The sequence below is a fragment of the Camelus bactrianus genome, chromosome 2, assembly GCF_048773025.1.
Source record: "Camelus bactrianus isolate YW-2024 breed Bactrian camel chromosome 2, ASM4877302v1, whole genome shotgun sequence".
In the NCBI taxonomy this organism is placed as follows: Eukaryota; Metazoa; Chordata; class Mammalia; order Artiodactyla; family Camelidae; genus Camelus; species Camelus bactrianus.
The window spans coordinates 131,672,182-131,684,983 of NC_133540.1; the positions used below are offsets into that span (position 1 = coordinate 131,672,182).

General features: G+C 55.6%; 1 protein-coding gene across 8 annotated transcripts in view; it reads right to left on the reverse strand.

The window, feature by feature from the left end:
• The window catches only part of EVC2 (EvC ciliary complex subunit 2), a 122,469-nt gene that overhangs the window by 36,053 nt on the left and 73,614 nt on the right, over window positions 1-12,802 (reverse strand). For all 8 annotated transcript variants that reach the window (XM_074350474.1, XM_074350493.1, XM_074350491.1 and 5 more), the window contains 3 exons: window positions 9,075-9,529; window positions 3,463-3,667; window positions 2,076-2,198 (listed from right to left, as the gene is read on the reverse strand). In XM_074350474.1, the coding sequence (XP_074206575.1) occupies window positions 2,076-2,198; window positions 3,463-3,667; window positions 9,075-9,529 (783 nt within the window). The remainder of the gene's footprint in view (window positions 1-2,075; window positions 2,199-3,462; window positions 3,668-9,074; window positions 9,530-12,802) is intronic.

A 12,802-nucleotide genomic window follows, 5' to 3' on the forward strand; every position in this document is an offset into this window, starting at 1 on the left:
AAAATGGAGCATCTGTGCACTTGCAGTGAGCCCAGCAGAAGGGCGGGGCGTCTGTGGGGTGCAACAGCGCACCCCAGCCACGCAGGACGGCTGCCTCTGGCCGGAGCTGACCCCTCACCCCAGTGACCCACCAGCTGGACAGAGAAGGGGGGCAGGCGGGAAGCCCACCTTCATCCCTCTGCCTGTCTCCTTTCCTCCCAGAACCAGTCATACAGCTCTTTCCGAATGAGTCACACATCACTCATTCAAGTCAGAGCTGAGGTTGAGTCTGCAGGATTCTCTGCAAAAGCAGGATGCCAATGTCCAAGTGGCGGAAGCACAGAACTGACTGCTGGTCTGCGATAGTGAGCGTCTCAAGAGCAAGATCCTAGAACAGTGCCTGGCGCAGAGAACAGGCCAGAAAACGCTCCCTAAAGGAGGAAGTGAAGGAAAGGGAGGGGAGGGGGAAGCTGAGAAGGGCAAGGAAAAGAAAACAAGGGGAAGGAAGGGAGGGGCGTGGGGAAGAGCACCGGTCATGCTGGGAGGCTGAAGCCATCTCGCCGCCCAGCACCGTGATGACAGCCGCACAGGTGATGGAAGCAGATGCGCCTGGGTGGAGCCCCAGCTCTGCCTCTCACCACCAGCGTGACTTCAGGGACCCCAACCCCTCCAGATGGGAGAGTCCAGACAGAAGACACATCAGCCTGGAGCTGAGGGTGGGGTGGGGGGTGGTATCCAATGCAGAAGAAAGGTAGAGGTGAAGAAAGGCGGTGCCCTGCAGGTGCTTCCAGCTCTTCAGCCCCACGGGACAGCACACTGCCAGCCAGGCTGAGGCTTTCCCAGGGATCCTGGGGCGCTGGCCAGCAAGACCCAGCTCCGTCGTGACAGCTGCACGAGCTTGGAGGGGCGTCCCAGTCCTGAAACTCCACTGAACAACTCTCAGCTGCTGGCCTGCGTCCCCCAGGGCTATCATTGCTCTGCAAGTACCTTGCGGATAACAGAGTCTGAACAATTGCCGCTCCAGTGCTAAGAGATGCAGTCGATCAATTTCGGGAGGAACATCAAAGCCATTGTCTCGAGAGGGCCTAGTCTACTGGCACTTGCCACAGTGAAATAGCCATTTGTGAAGACAGCCTGTCATTCAAAGGTCACAGCTGACAAATGACCGTCGGCCGCCTCTCTCGGTGAAGCCTGGATTGGGGAGCAGCCAGAGCTGTTCCGCTAGGGGGGAAACGGGCCCTGGAGCTCCCTCCAAGTTAAAAGGCCCTTCCAACCCATTAGGTCCTCACAAAACCCAGGGACCAAAGGGTTCTCGTCTCAATCCGCATTTTATAGAGGCGGGGGCCTCAGCATGTCTGTCCCACATCAATACAACTCGGGGAAATAACCATGTCGTGTGAGAATATTCTCTGTCAGCCCTGAAGACCAAGTACAGAGAGAGCCTTAGCTTTCAGTGCGGGATCCGCCCGCCGCCCCCGCTGCGGGAGCCCCGGGTGGACTCGCGAACCTAAGACTCAGTTTCTGCATCTGTACAATGGGGTAGAGAATGTTCCTATTTCTTAGTGAAGTCACAACACATCATGGATTGAACAGGAGACCGGCCAGAAGACTGGCCGGGACGTAGGGTCAGGAGAGCTCCGGGCAGGGTGGGCGGCTGAGTCCGGCTCAGGGAATCTTGGAAACGTCTCACCCAGTCCTTCCTCCCGTCCCCCCTCCTTCTGTGGTGGTGGTGAGACTCAGCCCATCTTGTCAGCCTGGCACTTGAGAGTCTGCTACCACGGGAGACCCAGCACCTCAGCAAAGCAGCCTTTTCACGGGGCTGCAGATTCTCTGGGGTCCCCAGAGCCCTCACTGTGTCCTTGGCCATGGCTTAGGTCACCCATTCCTTCCGCCAAACCAAATCCCAACTTGTCCTCCTCCGACAACATCCCCTTGGGTCTGACCGTGGGCCACCCAGCAGCGTGTTGGAGATGGCCGCCCCGCCCGCCCCGCGGCTGCTTCCCCGTGGAACCCCGGGCTCCGTGCGCCCTCATGCGGGGCAGCCGCCAGCCCTGCCGCGTGCCAGGAGGTGTGACAGGTGAGGCGGCAGCACTGACCTTTTCAGCCAGGTCTTCGGGGGCCTGGTCCTCAAAGAGCTGAATTTTATCTTCAATGCACTTCTTCAGAAGGTCTATCTTGCTTTTGCTCTTGGAGCGCGGCTTTCTGGCCTTGGACTGCAGCTGGAGGGGGCAGAAGACATTGGCAGGAGAGTGCCGACCGGCAGGTTCGTGCAGCCCCCGGTCTCCCCGCGCCCACAGGAGCTCCTGCGGGTCTCGGCCCAGCTCAGCCGCCTTAGCCGGAGAGGGGCGGGAAGACGCACGCCGGCCTGGCACGAGCTCCGTTCAGGGGCCTTCGGGCCCGTGCCGCAGGGGGAGGCGAGGCCCGCTCGCGGGCAGAGCCAGGGCTCTGCGGTCAGACAGCAGCGGACCCACCCTGCGTCCACCCCCTCCCCAGCGGGGGCGCCTCTGCCCATCAGCCTCTCTGAGCAGGACACAGGATGGAAGAGGTCCCCGCCCTTGTGAAGCTTACAAAACAGCAGAGGAAACAATCGCAGACATGAGAACAAGTAACTGAAGAAGGTGATTTCAGAGGGTCGGCGAGCCCACAGAAGACAAGGGCACTGCCTTACTTTGGGTGGCCGGGGAAACACCTGCAGGGACGATCACACGCGTCCATCCTAGGAGGCACCAGGCGCGGAGGGCTTAACACAGCCCAGCCCCCGGAGTGACAGTGTGCTCCACCTGCACACGTACCTGCTTCTTCACAAATGTGACGGAGTGACCCCGCCGCTGAGCCCCGCGTGACGAGGTGCCAGGAGTGTGAATTCCTGGGCACAGAGGGTGCCAGACCCTGAAGACCTGAAGCCCGGAGCAAGGGTGAGAGGGGCCTCAGAAGAGGTCGTAGGTGCTCAGTAAACTGTGATTTGCTGAAGGAATGAATGTAGCAGGTGCCACTGTAACTGCACAATTTTTGCAACTCTATTACCCTAACCTAGAATGGCTTCCCTCACACCCTTTCCCTGACCCACCTGAGCTGAGGTGAGCATCTTCCTGACACCACTTACAGAGGGGCCAGCCTTCTGCACCCTGAGCGGCTCACTGGCTATGGCTGAGGGAGGGAGCAGGAGGGAGAGCTACCTCCCAGGCCAGATGGCTCCCACCTCCCAGGGTCACGCCCAGGAAGGGGGCAGGGCTGTGAGCCGCGAGGGGCTGAGACTCGAGGCTGCTGGTGGACAGCGCACAGCCCAGGCCCCGTGTCTCCACTACACGACTGAAGGTCACCATGAGCTCGGTGGTCCCAGGCACAGCCGAGGCCAGTACGGCTAAGGAGGGGAGGGCAGGAGAGGCTGAGCTGAGGGGAGCTGAGGGCAGGGCCGGGTCCTGCAGCCTCAGCAGCTGCGAGGCCCCGCCGCTGCAGCATGAGGCCCCGAGTCACCCATCCTACCTGCAGCTCAGGGGCGGCCAGGGCCTGGTCCAGCTTCGAGGACTCTGCTTCTCGCCACGCGGTCTGGAATCGCTGCAGCAGGACTCGGGCCCGGATTCTGGGGAGGGCCAGGGTCCTGTCCATCTGAGAGAAGCAGCCGTGAGCGTCCTGCCTCATGCGGAGCAGCTCCTCTTCGGACAGGGAGAAGGGGGAGGAGCAGAGCTTCCTGGTGAAGCAAGAACGTTGATGTGGTTTTGTGGAGAGAGAACAGTGAGGGGTGGGAGGTGCTCCGGGTCGGGGAGCGGTAATTCAGAGCTCAAGCTCCATCAGTTAAATCCACGTCTGGAAAAAACCCAGCCTCCCCTTAATCAGGCGTTCATTCCACCAGTGTATCTGAGCCCCTGACGTCTGCTGCGTTGGACACAAACGTCATCTGGGAGCTGAGAATCCAGCTGAATGAGACGAGTCTGTGAGCAAGACTGTGAGGAGGCAACCATCCTCCCAGCGCTCATGGCCTGAAGATAACCTGGTCTCCCTTTAGAAGAGACATAGAAACAAGACTGTGCACTGAGCCTGGTCAGCGGCAGACTGTCAGGGGGACCAGCGGCCCGGAGGAGAGAGGCCCCTCTCAGCAAGTCAGGGGCCGGGGGACCTCGCACTGGGCCTTTAAAGGACGACGACTAACAGCTCTCATTTCGAGAAAACTGATTCCGTGCTGGAAACCAGGCTGAGTGAGTGACTGTTAAGGGTTGCCTTGTGTCACCCCAAAAAGGTGTGTTCAAGTCCGAACCCCCGGAACCTGTGATGTGATTGTCTTTGGAAATAGGGTCTTTGCAGAGGCAATTAAGAAGGAAGTTAAGATGAGGTCATACTGGAGGGTGGGCCTCAACCCAGTATGACTGGTGTCCTTAAAAGAAGACAAGACAGACACACACGGGCAGAAGGCCCTACGACACTGACAAGCCTGCAAGCCAGCAAACACCAAGGACTGCGGCAACACCAGAAGGGAAGAGAAAGGCGGGGGGCAGATTCTCTCCTGGAGACTCTGGACAGAGTGCGTCCCTGCCAACAGCTTGATTTAGACTTCCGGCCCCTAGAGCAGGGAGGGAAGACCTTCCCGTGCTTTGATGCCCCCAGTTAGGTAGCCTCAGGAAGCCAATACATTCAGCTGCATCGTTGCTGATCCTGCCAAGTCATAGATGAGGACGTTGACGAACGGCCCCCTCTTCCTCCGAGGCAAGGCCCACAGCCCCTCTACGGGGAGACTGGCCGCAGGCTCACTTTCCCGCCTCTCGGGACCTAGTTCCAGCCAAGGACATGTAAGGGGAAGCCCGCTGGGACTTCTGGACAGAACATCCTCCCGGACCCAGGAGCCAGCGTTTCAGGGGGAGGCCTTCGCCTTCCTTCCTGCTTGGGGCCATGTGTGTCTGTTCGCTGATCACCAGCATGTCTTCCGGAGACAAGCAGAGATCCATTTGGTTATTCCGGTAATGTTCCGTCAGCTCTGGCTGCATAAAATATGCTTTGTGGATGCTTTAAAATTCAGAAACAGCCGCAGGACACTATTGTGGGAGGGCCGTGCCAGGCCTACCAGGCCCACCGGGCCCGGATCTCAGTGTGAGTGGGTGGGACTGCGGCTCAGCTAGGAAGTTTCATGGAAACAGAGTAAGACCATCAGGGCTGAAGCGGGCCCCCAACCAGAAGGCCCCTGGCCTACGTCTTGGGTTCCATGGGACCCATCAGTTTTCCTGAGGCTTTGATCCTTCCGATCCTGTCCGGTAGGACTATGCGTCATCACAAGTGGAGGCCTAACCGTCCTCCAGCAAGGACGGTAAAGTGGCCATGGCTGTCCTGAAACAGCTTCAGGAAGCTGCAGCTGCTCCTCTGTGCCTTCTCTGGCGGAGAACCTCTGCCCCACGTGTTTGCCGTTTACATGGAATCCGGGTGAGAGCAACTCCGAAATGAACCTCAGCCTTTGGTCTTGCCCACCTTCAAATCGGGCCGACCCTGGGTGGTCTGGCCTTCACCCTCCACTAGGTAGGCGATACGGGATAACACAGGCGGGTCAAGATGACGTAGAAATACAGGACACGGGGTCTCTGCCCGGAAGGAATTTAAAACCCAGGCAGGAGTTTAGGGAAGAAGTCTCAAAGACACACTTTCCCTGACAAAATACACATCCTTATTAATTCTTACTTTCTGGGACCAGATTTACAGCAACTCCATCTTGCTTGCAATCAGGAAGCTTATAAAAATATGTCTCAAAATGACTGTGCAAAGTCATTTCTACCTAATGCCTCAAAATAAAGGCTGCAACCTTTTCGAGTCTTAAATAAGCAACATGTATCAGCAGACTCACGTCTTGTGTATTGCTAGTTGACCCTCTATAACCGTTCGGAAAATCAAGTTTTCTGATAGCAAGCTGAGATTTCTCTTTTCCTCTCTGGCCACTAAATCAGGGTTGGCTTTAGTAATACTCCCTGCAAAATGGAACCAAATAAAGGGGAGGAAGATGGCCATCTGGGAATGGAAACGTCAGGTCAAATTCATTTGGAAGAGTCCAAAGCCGGCTGGAGTGAGTAAAGACACTTTGTTGGAACAGAGGTTGAGCTGAGTAATTACTGCTGAGAACAATTCACGGCAATAAGAAGTGGCAGTTAAGGATCTGATGTTCATGGGCATGGAGAAGACAGCATCTTGTTTGCTCAAAGAAACAAACACAGAGTTTGGGAAATAAACGAGAACAGAACCATAAAAAAGAGAGATGAGGAAGAGGAGAGAGATTATAGTCTAAATCGAGACAATCTCGCACTCTGCTAACACCTGGGACTTACCCTCCCGTTAGAAAGGTCGGTCCCCAGGGAAGAGCATTTGCAGGAGGAGGCGCTGCATTGATAAGGCCAGGAAGACCCTGTTCCCACCGGATGTAACTGCCACCAAGAAAGGATGGGCAGAATGATGTCTGGTGTCTCTGACAGGGTTCAGATGGAGAGGACCACCGATGTCCAGCCAGCAGGATGCGGGGTCAAGAAAGGATGGGGACAGACAGACTGAGCAGATACACCGACAAGGACTCATTCTCCTTCCCTCTGCCCCACCCCTGACCCACAACATCGCCTTCACGATCCTATGTCGGTGCAACCATTTCCAATAAAAAGGCTACAGATTCAGAATTTAAATTGTGACCAAGATCCAAATGAAACCGTGGAGTGTCCATACCAAGGAAAGAAGAGAAAAAGGGCTTTGGCTTTGTTTCTTTGCTTGAATAAGGTTTTCTGGGTTCGTTTGTTTGTTGACAGGATAGCATCTTTAAGGGATATTGATTGGCAGGTTTGCTGGTTAAAGGGAAGAGAGGCTCGAGGTTACTGCCAAATGGGCACAATTATGTCCTTAAATGCAAACAGTTTCTACCACTCGAAACAAACAGACAAGGTAGATGGTGTTTCTCTCCACCGTCAGCTGTTGGTGGGGTTTTTTAATTTTGTTCTTTTTCCGATGAGACTGGTCTCCCAGTGTCCCACCCAGGCAAGGACCTTCAAGCTTCCCCACCGTCTAGTCTTGCCGCCCCTCAGCAAAGCACCAGTGGGCAGAGTCCTCTCATCTCTGGCTCCCAGTGCCAGGTCAGCAGCTGGCACCCAAAACGCACCTCCTGCAGAGCTTGGCAAGGATCCTGGTCCTCCACGCAGTTACCTGGCTAATCGCTTGTGCTTCGCTTCTCACAATCATCTATTTCTGGGGTGTTTTCCTCCTGATATTCTGAGTTCTTCCAGCACAAGAATGATGGAGGTGACGATGGCAGCTACCACCTATCACCCCCTTATTGCAGACCAAGGGTTATGTTAGAAGATTTAAATACGCAGTTCCTCATCAATGCTGTGACGCTGGCATTTTGCTAGACATGGGTGATGCCCTAACCTAGAGGCACTTCCTCGCCTCTTGCCAGCTCAGCTTTCGTTTACAGGGGTTGCCTCCAACAACGGCGGGGATAGAAACACCTGTCGCAGACCCATAGAGAGAATCCTGATTGGTCTGAGGCAGGAACTAGCAATCTGTGACCTGTAGACCAAGTCTGGCCCTGCTGCCTGTTTTTGTCAATAAAGATTTATTGGAACAAAGTGATGCTCATCTGTGACCGTCTGTGGCTGCTTTCCTGCTGCAACAGCAAAGCCAAATAGTAGCAACAGAAGCCATGCAGCCCTCAGAGCCTCCGGTGTTTACCACCTGGCACTTTACAGAAGTGCCCCCTGGGATAAGACAATCACGGCCATTTTACTCTCCTTGCTGGTGAACAGTTTAGGCATGGGCTTGTGATGGACACAGTCCTGCCCAGTGGGATCGGAAGGATTAACGCCTCAGATGTTAAAAAGAGATGATGGGTGTGACATCTGGAGCTGCAGCAGCCATCCTGAAACCCTGAGGGGATGAGCCTAAAGACCAAGGCAGCCCACTGAGTACAGTGGAGCAAAAAGATGTTGAGAGCTGGATCCTTGGTAGTATCATTGAGTCATGGAATCAAAACTGTAAATGGACCTCCTGACTTCTTATAAAATGTTTTCTTCACCTTCTAACAACCCGATAGTATCATGTGCGGCTGAAGCACCCTAAATGACTTAGTACTGGCATCATGTTTTATAGATAGGAAAGATGAGGCCCAGAGAGACTAAGTAACTTGCCTACACTCAGACACTTGGTGGTGATGCTGGGATTTAAACCCAGGTGTTTCGGTCTACACTGCCCACATTCCATCCCTCTCTGTAGCCCCATAAGGGCCATGTTTGAGGTTCCTCCTATTTCCAATCTGATGTGCCAGCCCCAAACGGCTGCCAAAGCTTTGCTGGTCTCTATCACACAACTAAAGGCCAATTTTGGGCCGCATCGATCTCAGTCTGCACCAACAGCCGGCAAATCTGCAGGGAGTAAAGGACCTTCAAACGTTGGTCCCTCCGGAATTGACTTCAACTTGTCCTCATCACTTCCACGGCTCTCCGGTGTCTTTAAAAACATTAGCCATGTTTTTCTAGTTATTAGAGCAAGAGTGTCGGCTGGCTGTCGCCTACAACATCCTGTTTGTAAGTGGGTGTCTTTCCATGGTTCTTGAATTCAGTGAGTGAAGGGGCCAGGTGAAGAGAGGGTGCAGTGTGGGGTAAGGCCACCGTCACGTGCTCCCTGACGCCTGCCGACACGGGGAGGGCCTCGCGTGGCCTGAGCACAAGCTCCCCTCCCCACCCTGCTCCCAGAGACGAGGGCTCCTCATCAAGGAACACTTCCCATCAAGGGGACCAGGCGCCGCCCTGCTCCCCCGAGAGCAGTGGGTTTCGGCTCCCTGCCAGCCTGTGCAGTTCTTCAAACAAGCCCACTGCATCCTCCCATGGGAACCAGGCACCTCACTCTCTTGTTACTGCACAGCCTGCCTCCCACAGGCCCTGGTTGTTTGCAGCCCCCGAGTGGCCCTGGGGGACATGCCGGGTCCCTCTCCCCGGGGCTGTGAGCATCAGTGAGTAATGAACTGCTGTCAGGCTCACCTGTCCAGCGTCGGGTGGCACGAGGTCGGCCATCTGCATAAGCAGGGGGCAGAATCCCGCCCCGACCCGGGTGAAGGGGAGTGATGAAATCACACAGACATCCCAACTCACCTAAAGACCAAGCGCTCCCAGTGTCTCAGCTCCGCCTGCTCCTCCGTGGCGGCCTCCAGAGCGTCGTCCTTCAGTCTCTGCCTCACGCCCTGGACGCCCTCCTGGCCCCGGTCCCGCTCCTCGCCCTCCAGCTGCTCGGCTCGGGCGGCCAGGTCCCTGCCGTGCTCCTCCAGGATCTGCTGCAGGAAGAGCCAGGGCACGCCGCGCTTGAGCAGCTCCTGGGTCACGGCCGAGGTCTGCAGGCGCCGCAGCTCCTCCGTGGCCCTCTCGGACAGCGAGAGGCTCAGGGCCCTGAGCTCGTCCAGGGCCGCCTGGTCCAGGTGCTCCTGCAGCTCCTCCAGGGCGGCGCTGTGCTCGGCCACCAGGCTCCGCCACCGGCCCAGGTACCGGCCGGCATCCTCGGCCGCGCCGAAGGCTTCGCCGACGGACAGCTGCTCCTTCCGCTGCTCCCGGTGCTGGCGGGAATCCCAGAAGGGAAAGTTAAAAAGGGGCACAGGACTCGGTGTGTCCTTTCTTTGGGAAAACACTTTGGGAACTGGTTGCGGGAGCCACAGCATGTGGGTAGTCTTCTCCCCAGTGCTCTCACAGTTAGGAAATGACAGTAGGTAGTGGGAACTTCACTTGTTCAGCGTTTATTGAACATGGATTTACTGAGGCAGCAAAGCCCGAGAGGCAGACAGGCTGGGTTCTGATCCTGGCTCCTCCCCTTGTGCACTGAGCAGCGCCAAACAAGTGTCTTGTTCTCTCTGTGCCTCTACTTCCTAATCTGTAAAATGGGCATGATAACAGGATCTACTTCATAGAGCAGTTGTGAGGACTCAATGAGTTGCTTAACACACATCTAGCTCTTAGAGAAGGGCCTGGTGCAGGGTTCCCATCAACAAATGTCTGCCAGTATTACGACCACGTCCCGGATACATGGCAAATGAAAACCGAGATATTGTAAGGGGAAAACCTCTGAGATCCCTGAGAGACCATTTAAATGAGGAGGTCACAGGACTTTTGAGGAAAAAGATCCAAGCGAGACCTGAGGGATGAGGTCATATCTCAATCAGGATAAGACAGGGGGTGGGAGGGAGGCTTTTCCTGGGAGAAAACGCAGTAAGTGTGGAGGCCCTGTGATAGGAAAAAGCTGACCTGCACAAAGATGTCAGCTCTGTTGTTATTTATAATGATGCACCTGCAGATGGCCCGGTTCCACTTTCTGAGAACACGGGATGGTCTACCTTCTGTTTACGGGTCCGAGTGAGCAGAGAGTGTCACTTCCTTCATTCTACAAATGCTCATTGAGCTACTATGTGTCCTCAGTGCTGGGGCTACAACACAGACCTCTGATCGTGCAGGGACTCCCGAACTCTGTGCCCTTCACAGGATTTAACAAAGCCGCTGGAAGAAACAGTATTTACGGAGGACTGCCGGAATCTCTGCAGCGCATCCATCCTTCCAGACCTAACCTTGAACCAGGCCAGACCATCAGAGAAGAGTGGTCCTGGGGCTCTGCTGTTCTGATCCTTTAGCTAGTGGACGTGGACGAGATGATGCTGAGATGGGGTGGAGGTTAACGGTCAAGGTGAGAATCATGGCTTTCTAGGGAGCACAACACTTGGTAGTAAGAAGCAGAGTTTCTATCATTCCAATTCAGTTATTCTGCAGCCTTCCTCCCTGAGTGGCACCAGACCACCACCCAGGTCGTCCCGAGCATCCCACATCTGCTCTGCATCTGCCCTTGCTCCGTGCTCAGGGCTTGGTCTCTTCAGTTCTGACCTGGCCAAGCACCAGAGCCTCCCATGGGTTTACGCCCTGGGGCTCTCCAGATCTATCTGTAGGGCTGCTCACGTGAGCTTCCTGAATCCCAAATCTGATCTTCCTTCTGTAACCGAGCAGGACCCTGTGGGGCCTTCCTGGGACAGACCCCTCTCTGTATCCTCTGCTGCAGCTCCTCTCTGAGGTACCCAGATAATAGTATCTCCTGTGTATTTCCTGAGTTTTGCAGATGCTAAAAACCACCACCAAAGGAAAGAAATTAACTACTTGATGATCAAGAGCACACGGCCCCCAGACCTTCTGGTGCCCAGGGATTGACAGTGTTGACCGCCCTGTTCCCTACACATCAGCCAATCAGAGAATTGTGCATGAGCTGATCACAGATCCTGCGACCCCCTCCCTGACCTGGCCTTTAAATATGCTTTGCTGAAACCCTTCAGGGAGTTTGGGGTTTTCTTGGTCATAAGCCACCCTGTCCTCCTTGCTCGGCCCTGCAGTAAACCTTCCTCTGCTCCAAACTCCGTTTCGGTTTCTTTGGCCTCAGGGTGCATTGAACTGGCGTTCAGTAACACTTCTCCCCCTGAAAACCCTGCGACGTTCCCCACTGTCCTGGGATGCAGGTAAGCCGCCAGCCTTGCACGCTGCCCTCATTGCTGTGGTGCTGCTCCCAGGGGGTGCCTCCCCCCACCCCCGTCCCCCGCCCCCCGCACACTCAGCTCCCACGGTCCTGGAGCTCCCAACACAGCGGCACATCCTCGCCCGAGTGCTTCACCGCTCTGTGGATGCCGAATGCTCGCCTGTCCCCCAGGACTCAGGCTCTGCTGCACCTGCCCTGGGCCGCCCTCCCCAGGAGACGGTGACTTCCTCTCTGCACTACCGCAGTGTGAAGCAGGTGGGTGCCCCTGCAGGGTTGCTGGTTGGTCTCTGCTCCTGGGGGTGGGCAAACAGCTGAGCAGCTTGTGTCAAGGACAAGGCTTAGGCCCTGAGTCAGACAGGCCTGGGCTCAATCCCAGGCCTGCCATTCACTATTGACCTGGCCCTCAGTACTTAATGCTGGGCTCTGAATGTCTGTGTCCCCCCAACACCCGTGTGCTGAAACCTAACACCCGATGCGATGGTGTCAGGACAGGGAGGCTCTGTGAGGTGCTTAGGTCATGAGAGTGGAGCCTCCTGAATAGGACTGGTGTCCTGATATAAATTTTAAGATTACTCGTTCAAGTTCTGTGAAAAATGTCCTGGGTAATTCGATAGGGGTCGCATCAAATCTGTAGATAGATTGCTTTAGGTAGTATGGCCATTTTAACAATATTAATTTTTCCAATCCAAGAGCAAGGATGATGCCCTGATAGAAAAAGACCCCACACCCACTCGCCAAGCTCTCTCCCCACTTCCAGGCACAGCGAGAAGTCAGGCGTCTGGAACCAGAAGGGGGCCTTCACCAGAACCCGACCACGCCGGCACCCTGATCCTGGACTTGCAGCCTCCAGAACTGTGAGATATAAATGTTTGTTCTTTATAAGCCACCCAGTCTGTGGTAATTTGTCTGGCAGCCCACGCGGACCACAACACATAAGCCCTCCCAGCCTCAGTGTCGTCACTAGGAAAAAGAGAGAAAACGGCAGCAGCTACCTTACAGGGTTAATGCCAGGATTAAACAAGGTGCCTCATAAACACAGCCAGCACCCTGCCAAGTACATGCTCAGTAAATGCGGTATCACCCACCCCAGTCATTATGCACTCGAGCCTGCACTCCTTGCCCCTTGCCCTGGCAGACATTACTAATCTACCACAACCCTCAGCTTCACTGAGGCTGGATAGGACCCGGAGAAGCCTTGCCATGGCATTCCAGAAAGTCACTACCAATCAACTGCAGATGGCACATGGTGATGCCGGCCTGGTGGCCCTTCAGATCCTCGCCCTCTGGTGGCAGTGCCTGGCGTGGAACCTGGCCCTTGCTGGTTATT